The sequence below is a fragment of the Microtus oregoni genome, unplaced genomic scaffold (genome assembly GCF_018167655.1).
Source record: "Microtus oregoni isolate MIOR12 unplaced genomic scaffold, Mior012 000171F_ref0000002, whole genome shotgun sequence".
Classification (NCBI taxonomy): domain Eukaryota; kingdom Metazoa; phylum Chordata; class Mammalia; order Rodentia; family Cricetidae; genus Microtus; species Microtus oregoni.
Genome location: NW_024544827.1, coordinates 486,830 through 496,109, shown reverse-complemented (window position 1 = coordinate 496,109; position 9,280 = coordinate 486,830). Strand labels below are relative to the sequence as shown.

Here is a 9,280-nt window from a genome sequence, read left to right as displayed (position 1 = left end):
ACTGATGACTCTTGGACAGACAATAGTACTAATTTAGAAGAGTACAAAAACCTTTTTAAAGCCATAACAAATGGATCTCAGAATCAATATACGACTCAGACCAACTTAGCACCAGAACTTTCTTTTTCTGGGGGACCCTGGGAATACTTTAATTCAGGCAGAGTTTTTACCAAAACAGGTCTGCCCTTGGAGCCTCCACCACCCCCCGTTGAAAGCATAAGGATTCCCCAGCCAAGTGGTACAGTTGAGCCCTGGGGTTCTTCCTCTGATTATAATGCAAGCTCTCAAGATCAATCAGTTCTTGATTTACTAAGAGCTCAGAATCATCCTGAGTCTGATTCAGATAGACTACAGCCTGTACCTATGGTCAACATAGGTACGCCTTCAACTTCTAAAGTGATTACCAGTACACCTTTACCTATTGATCTTGAGACTAAAAACCCTCCATATGAAATTCCATACAATACACCACCATCACAAGGAGGTCAGTCTTTACTTAAGGCCATAATACAGCCTACTGTTGAAGTTCAACCCTAATTGAAAGCTGACTCTGAGGGAGCCGGACTACATCTGAAGTCTATACTGAATCTTATATGCTTAATGAGACAAGTTACCTTTACTCCCTTGGATCAATTTGTGGCCTTTGAATGACACTTGAAATGTCAGTTGTACTAATGAAAAATTGTGTAACATTCATCTCTTTTCAAAATGTTAAAATAAGAATAAAACAAAAGCAAATACCTTTCTTGTTAATTAAATCTTGTTTTGTGCTGGAGTAATTTTAAGGATTAGTCTTTTTAACATGTGAATCAACTTGATGTTTTGAAGGCTTACATGTTGAAAAATTATTCCAAGATAACTGAATAGTCTCACTGTTTAAAAACACTGTAAAAAGAAGTTACTGGTGCTACATTTCTTCTAAATTGTAAGAATTTTGAAAAGCTATAGAACAACATCATAATAACAATATTAGCACAGATACAATGAATCCACCTTAATGCCTAAGTTTTATGTTTTATTTATACTCAATTGTATATGTTTGTTATGCGATTTCTGATGTATAATAGTTTCATGCATACATCCCCATGAGGTATAATAGTCCTATTACCATGGAGATTCCTCATGCTACCAATTTCTAGTCATATCTACTGCCTTCTCACAAGAACCTTGCCACTAATCCTTAGTAGGCATTAATATGTTCTCTAGCACAAGAACTATCATTTTGAGAATGTTATGATAGGAATCATATGCTACATAATCTTTAATAGCTGACTTTTTTATTCAACGTAACTTTCTTACTGTTTAAGTTAATGCTTGTACTAGTAATTATTTTAAATCATGTGATTATGTTTGAAGGTGTGGATGTATCACTGTTTCTCTATCCACTCATACACTGAAGGTATCTGGACTATTTTTGTTTTTTATTGTTACAAATGTTTTCTATGGACATCAATATGTAGTATTTGTGTGAACATAAAACTTGTTTTTTCTAAGATCAAAGTTCCTGGCTAACTCATCTTAGTTTCTTTTTCTGTAGTTGTGATAAAAACATTCTGACAAGAACAACTTAAGAGAGAATGGTTCCTTCTGGCTCATAGTTCAGATTAGAGTTCATTGTGGTAAAGTCAGAGCTGTAGGATCTTGAAGAAAGTGGTCATATGGTCATATCACATCCACAATCAGGAACAATGCATACTGGTGCTCAGCTCCTTTTCTCCATTGTTTACAATCCAGGATCTCTTGCCAGGGAATAGTCTCACCCCACAATTTAGATGTTTTTTCCCACAACAATTAATACAATCAAACTATTCTCCCACTGGCATGCCTAGATGCCCATTTCCCAGGTGATTTCAGATTCTGTCAAGTTGACAACTAACACTAACCATCACACCCAGTGATTACATATTGGAATTTCAATTTATCTAATAAGGTTTATATGCAATTATAAAAACAATAGAGATACCTTGAGCAGTTTCTTCACTTTCCCTCAATAGTAATACTTTGTAATATTATAACATAGATAACAACCAGGATATGGCTACAACCCTATGACGATTCTGTTAAGTAATATATCTGAAAAGAGGGTGTGGTGATTTGAATAAGAATATATAATTCATATATTTGAATGTTTAGTCACCAAGAGTGGAATTCTTTGATGGGATTAGAAGGATTAGGAGGTGTGGCCTTGTTGGAGGAAGTGTGTCACTGGGGTCTCAAAATCTGATGCTAAATCCAATCTCTCTCCCTGTTGCCTGCAGGGAGATCGGGGTGTAGAACTTTCAGTTATTTCTCCTATACTGTGTCTGCTTGTGTACTTCCATGCTCTCTGCCATAATGATAAAGATTTAAGCCTCTGAAACTTTAAGCAAGCCCCCAATTAAATGCTTTCTTTTATAAGAGTTGCTTTGGTTGGCCATAGTATCTTGTCACAGCAATAGAATAGGGTTTTAAAACATTTTATTTTATAGTAATACATGGCATAGATATATGTTGTAGTAAGAGCGGCGGGGCTGTGTCCCGCCACCCGGCCACCCCCACGGCTAGCTTTACCAGAAATAATTACACGAAAACTGTATTCTTTTAAACACTGCTTGGCCCATTTCTGTCTAGCCTCTTCTAGGCTAATTCTCACATATTAATTTAGCCCATTTCTAATCATCTTCATAGCACCGCTAGGTGCGCTTACCAGGAAGATTCTAGCCTACGTCCATCCTGGGTAGGAGCTTCATTGCGTGTGTCTGGCCGGGCGAGGGGAGCATTGTGTCTCTGCTCCAGAGAGCAGAGCTGTCAAGTCTGAGCTCACTTCCTCTTCCTCCCAGCATTCTGTTCTGTTTACTCCTCCCATCTATGTTTTAACCTATGAGGGCCAGCCAAGCAGTTTCTTTATTTTTTTTAACCAATGACCTTCCTCCAACAGATATATACATATATATTATATATAGTGTGTTTAGTTAAAGTCAGTTGTTGAATAGATAAAAAAATTTATGCCAAGTTCTTGCTTGTATGTGCTTAACTGCTAAAAATTCATTCACAGGATTATGCGTAAATATAACTTTTTCCCCTGGGAAAATCCAAGACTGAAATTTGAGTCATATGGCAATAATAAAACAATGATAAATTTACTCTTGTAAGAAATTGCCTAATTGCTAAGGAAAAAATAACCCAAATTACATATGGAAAGAAATGTTAAGGTTAGTAAATTGGCAAGATAGGAAATATCTAGCACAACCGAGACAAAGTCTAAGAAATGAGTCATAAGAATGGCAAATTGTCAAAGTTCCTACTTGTTACGCATTACATTAAAATCAAGTAAATTATCTAGTTAAGAGGGAAAGACTGGAAGAACTTTAAAAAGAAAAGCACAACCACTGCACCTATAAGATAAACTTTAGTTTCAAAGATACAAATATGTTGAAAATGAAAAATGGTATACCACAAAAAAACACAATAGAGCTAGAATATGTTTTGTAACATCACGCAAAGAAGATTTAAAGATCAAATATGGTTACTAGAAATGTATTTTTCAATTTTAATTTTTTTGAGATTATAATATAATTTAATTTCTCTTTTTTCCTTTCTATACTTCAAATCCTCTCATACATCCTTCCACTCTCTCTGTCAAATTCATAGGCTCTTTTTTCACTAGCTCTTATTGCATGCATATATGTACAGATACATTTATTCCTATATAGAGCCTACTTAATCTTATAGTATTACTTGTGTGTATGTTTTCAGGACTGACCATTTGGGATTGGATAACCCCTTGGTGTGCTCTTCCCTGGGGAAGACGATTTCTCTTACTTCCAGCATTCTTTAGTTGCTTGTAGTTCTTTGTTTAGGGTTGAGGCCTTTTAGGCTTTTCCTTATCCAGAGGCATGCCTACTGGTGTTATCTTTGTTTAGCTCATGTTCAGGAGAGCCTGTTGGATGGAGAATTATCAAAAAGCAAATAGAAATCTACCAAAGGGCAGCTATATTGCTCCTGATTTCCATAGTTTCTGACCAAGTTTGCAATCTACCAACGAGTGAGGTTTCTCTTTTTCCTACATCCTCTCCAGCATTTGTGGCCAGTTGTTCCACTGATCTTAGCCATTCTGACTCTGGTTAGATGAAATCTCAAAGTTACTTTGACTTGCATTTCCCTAGTTGCAATCCATGATGTGTTTTTTTAAAAAGATATTTCTTAGCCAATTTGTTTTGCTTTGTCTTTTTTTTTTTAAACTTTCTTTGTTTTGTTTTTGAGAACTTTCTATTCAGGCTCCAGGCCCATTTTTGAAAGGGGTCACTCTTTTGGCCCTTTAATTTTTAAGTTCTTTGTATATTTTGAATATTAAATCTTTATCAAGTGTATAGCCAGCAAAGATTCTCTCCCATTCTGTGGGCTTTCCCTTCCTCTAGGTCATTGTTCTTTTTTTTTTTTTTTAGTTTCATTAAGTCCTACTTGACAATTGTTGGCCTTAATTCTTGAGTCAATGGAGTCCTATTCAGGAAGTTTCTTCCTACACCTTAATCATACAGGGCACTGCCTCTGCTGTCTTTTAGCAGTTTCAGTATTTGAGGATTTAGGCTTAAGTCATTGATAGATTTTGAGTCAGTTTTTGTGCAAGGTGATAAATACAGCTCTAATGCCATTCTCTTGCATGTAGGCATCCAGTTTTCCTAGCAACATTTGTTGGAGATTCTTTCCTTCCTCCAGCATAGGTTCTGGGCATTGTTGTCAAATATTAAGTGACTGGAGTTACATTTGTTTGGGTCTTTGATTTTGTTCATTTAGTAATGAATTGTTTAATCTCCATGAGTTTGTGTATTTACTAGAGACTTGGTTGGTGTCAATTTTAATTTTTTATGGTTAACTAGGATATAAAAATGATTCCAATATTTTTGAATTTGTAAAGATTCTTTTTATGTGTGTTCTAAGATGTCTATTTTAGAAAAGCTTTTGTGTGTTGCTGAGTAGTATGTGTGTTCTTTGGTATTTTGTGGAACATTTTGTAGATATCTGTTAAGTCCATTTGATCTATAATGTCATTTTTTTTGCCTTTAAAAATAGTTTTGACTTTTATTTTTCTCAAATATTGTATCCTGAATATAGTTTCCTCTTCCTCCTTTTTTCCCAGTCACCCATCCAGATCCACCCTTCCTCTGTTTTCCTTAAGAAAAGAGTACACCTTCTAGGGATATCAACCAAACATGACATAACAAGTTACAATAAGACCAGACATATCCCTTCATATTAAGGCAGGATGAGGCAATCTAGCAGGAGAAAAAGGGTCCCAAGGGCAGGCAAAAGAGTCAGAGACATTCCCAACTCCTACTTTTCGAAGTCTAATGAGAAGACCAAGTTACATAACTGTAATATAAATGCAGAGGACCTAGGTCAGATCCATACAGGTTCCCTGATTGTCACTTCAGTCTCTGTGAACCCCTATGAACCTAGGTTAGTTGATTTTGTGGGCCGGTTCTTGTAGTGTCCTTGAACTTCTGGCTCATAAATCCTTCCTCTCCCCTTTCCAGAGGATTCCCTGAGCTCTGCCTAATATTTAGCTGTGGATTTCTCCATTTGTTTCTATCAGCTGCTGGATGAAACCTCTCTGAGGACAGTTGTGCCAGGTGTTAGTCTACAAGTACAGAAAAGTATTGGTAGGAATCATTTCATTGACTTTTTTTTGCCAGTCATGTTTTTTTTTTTCTTCTATTCTGGGTCTCTGGGCTATCCAGCTTCTGGTTCCTGGCACACTAGGCAGTGCCAGGTATGAACTTCCTCTTGCTGTATGGGTCTCAAGTTAGACCAGCTATGATGTCAACAGGGTCCAATACAATTTCCCACCCCTATTGACCATTGATCTCCTGCTGTCCACCTCAGAGGGGTACTGACAGGAAGGGTATGGAGTGCCGCTTTTGCCTCAGCAGAGAGAAGTGAACTGCATGGAGGCATGGGAGATGAGGACCCGAAGGCCTGTGTTGGTCAGGCCTGAAGGGTGTGAGTTGTGACTGGTGTGAGCTTCCTACTTGATTGAGGTCTCAGGGTGCTGACCGAGCCTCGGGTGTAGGTGAAACTCTGAGGTGTGGGCTCAGAGGAAAAAGGCTTCCCTAGCCTGGTGTGCAACTAGGCCTCAGTGAAGGCTATGGGCCCCTCACGGACCTCCACTGTCTGTGTACCTGTCATCTAAGCTTCATCATTCGCGTCTGTCCTTCCAGGTGGTCGCGATAGGTCTGCGGTCCTATGCAACTGACACCGCAGACCTTGCAGTAGTGCATGGAGGGTGGCCTGTGGTCCGCCTTGGTCTTCGGCAGCCTGTCCAGGAACTGCAGAGTGTCTATATCCCGCGGCCTGGTCTGCCCAAGTTGTCCAAGTCCGCCAGAGCCTTCGGACGCTTGCTGCTTCTGCGGCACCTGCTGGGACTTTGGTGGGTGGTCCAAGCAGTGGGAGCTTGGGCCTGCCCTGCAGAGTGAGGGTGTTAACTGGTCGCTCTGGTGTGTCCTCACAGCTCCTGATTCCCTTTGACTCTTAGCAGCTGGTGTGTGGATGAAGCAGTGACCACAGCTTCATGTTGCTGCTGTCAGTGTATGCCTTTGGCTACCTGGACTGATCTTCAGTTGGGTGCTGCTGGCGCTTGGGCTTCTTGCCTGGTGCTGCTTGAGCCGTGGCTTTGAGGCTAGCTGCCTGTGTCATGTGCTGGTGTTGTTTGAGGACAAGGGGCGAGCTGTGCACCTGGGGGTACACGCCTGTAATCTGCCTGCCTGGGTTCATTTTCCAGACACCAAAAAGGTAGAATGGCTAAATAAGATGGTAAGGCACATGTGGCCCTTTATTTGTCAATTTATAGAAAAACTCGTTCAAGAAATCATAGAACTGGCTGTGTGCTGAACAAACGCCCACCTCAGCATTTTCATTTTTTCAAAAGTAAATGTGGGTCAGCAACCCCTTAGAGTCAATGATGTTAAGGTTTATACTGAAAATGTAAACAAAAGACAAATTATTCTGGCCCTTCAGATTAGTTTTTTTAACCTTTTCATGTTTTTATTTTAAAGGCACAGCTAGACCCCACCCTCAGTACAGCAATCCTCCTTCATGGGGAGACCAAGAGGACACACCAAAGCTAACTATATACACAGACATGCGTGGTGCTTCGGTCTTTTATCTCTTTCCTCTTTTTCTTTCTTTAAATCCCCTTTCTTAGAAGACAAGCTATAGAATACTAGGGCAAAAAAAAAAATAAACAAACCAAATTCAGAACCCTCATGTTTATTTGGGAAAGGGGAGGAAGGGAGGTTTGTGGGTGCCCACCCCCACTGCAGTCCCTAGTCTTCATGTCACTTCCTCTGTCCCCTCCTTGGTGGGCGAGGGAACTGGACTGGGTGAGTTGGGGGGGGTCTGGACCTAGCAAGTGTACAGTGTGGGGAAGCAGAGCCGGGGCACGGGGAGGACTCGGGGCGCACAGGGCGGAAAGGGGCAGCTAGAGTTGCATTGTGTACATTGTGGGCCACGACTGGTGGCGGTGACCCGGATAAATGTCGCAGGTGGGGGATTTCTTGCTGCCCTCTGTAACCTGGGGTGTCCGTCTGAGGTCCCCTAGGTCCAGGGTGCAGGGCAAGACGGCTGGAACCTGGACTGGGGGTGGAAGCTTGGGCAGTGGCTGAGCTCTGTGTTGTGTGGCCCTAGGAACACTGCTCCCTCTCTGTGCCTGTCTCCCCTGTGTCCCCCCTCCCCCTCCCTCCTCCCCAGGAGCTAATCCGACTTCTTGCCGTCATCCTCCTGGTGGGTGTCCCCATCATGTCCATTCTTGTCCTCCTTAGAGAGGTGTGCCTGAGAGCCCAGAGCCGAAAGAGACAGCAGGCCGGTGCCCGCGCTGACTGCAGGGAGTGATGGCGGCTGGAGCCCCACGAGCAGCGGTGTCAGGGGCAGGGCCAGCGCCAGCAGCTGGGACAGCTGGTGAGCCTGGAGCTGCTGTCGGATGATGGAGTTCAGCTCAGGAACCGTGACCTGCTTGGCTCTCTCGATAGCTCCCAGAACCTGTTGCTGATGCTCCTGTGACAAACAGGGCAGAACCTGGGCGCAAATCCCATTCAGCCTCTTCACGATTTCAGCCTGTTTATGCATCTCCATGTTCAATCCATAGGACATCTCATAGTATATGACGTAATGCCGCTGCTGCATCTCTGATTTCTCGCTGGCCAGCTTGTCACACTCCAGCTTGAGGCGGTGGTACTGTGCTTGCAGCAACTGGAACTCATCTTTGATGCGGTCACAGGAGTCGGAGGTGGTGAACTTGAGCTGCTGGGGGAGGTGGTAGGAGCCTGAGTGCCGGCTTTGCGGAAACATCACGTCAGTTGCGGTGGGGGGGGGGAGGCAGGCTGCCCCCCAGTTCCGGCGGCTGCGGGGGGGGGGGGGCGCCGGGCGGCCGCAATTTGTCCCGCAGCTCCGGGGCCCCTTTGGATTAGTTTTGCAGAAAATTGTGAGATTGATTTGGAGATCAATTTTTTTGTGGAGCTGGTGTGAAAAGTATTCAGATTCGTGGGACAATGTGGACGATCCTGGAGCCCTTGACTGATGACATGCCTTTAGCTGGAACATTGTCCATCTTCTTCCTTAGGAAACCACTTTTAGGGATTAACTGGACAGGACTGACTAATCTCCTGGACATCCCTGGACTGAAAGGCTTATCAAATACTATCATTTTGGATACAACTGTCAATCATTTGCCAAAAAACAAGATCCTAGCTGGGCTCCCTACGCTTCCAATAAAGATATAGCCCCATGCAGTCCCCTCCTCCACTCCATCCCTAGATACAGCCCCATGCAGTCCCCTCCTCCACTCCATCCCTAGATACAGCCCCATGCAGCCCCCTCCTCCACTCCATCCCTAGATACAGCCCCATGCAGCCCCCTCCTCCACTCCATCCTTAGATACAGCCCCATGCAGTCCCTGCCTCCACTCCATCCCTAGATAAAGCCCCATGCAGCCCCCTCCTCCACTCCATCCCTAGATACAGCCCCATGCAGCCCCCTCCTCCACTCCATCCCTAGTTACAGCCCCATGCAGTCCCCTCCTCCACTCCATCCCTAGATACAGCCCCATGCAGTCCCCTCCTCCACTCCATCCCTAGATACAGCTCCATGCAGTCCCCCGCCTCCACTCCATCCCTAGATACAGCCCCATGCAGTCCCTGCCTCCACTTCCACCCCTCACATCACACTGGTCTTTTCTGATTCCAGTGAAAACTCAGGGGACTGAGTGCTGGTACCTGTCACATTAGATCCCACTACCTAAACATCTATA

The 9,280-nt window shown here is 43.1% G+C and overlaps 1 protein-coding gene across 1 annotated transcript; it reads right to left on the bottom strand.

Annotated features, from left to right (window-relative positions):
• Positions 1 to 7,728: 7,728 nt before the first annotated feature.
• Positions 7,729 to 8,322, bottom strand: LOC121445283 (TLE family member 5-like). Its single transcript, XM_041647327.1, has one exon. It carries the CDS (start codon positions 8,320 to 8,322, stop codon positions 7,729 to 7,731), a length of 594 nt encoding a protein of 197 aa, XP_041503261.1.
• Positions 8,323 to 9,280: the final 958 nt, after the last annotated feature.

What these genes read in the sequence shown, in the direction of transcription:
- LOC121445283 (XM_041647327.1), bottom strand. Translation starts at nt 8,322, where the DNA reads ATGTTTCCGCAAAGCCGGCACTCAGGCTCCTACCACCTCCCCCAGCAG.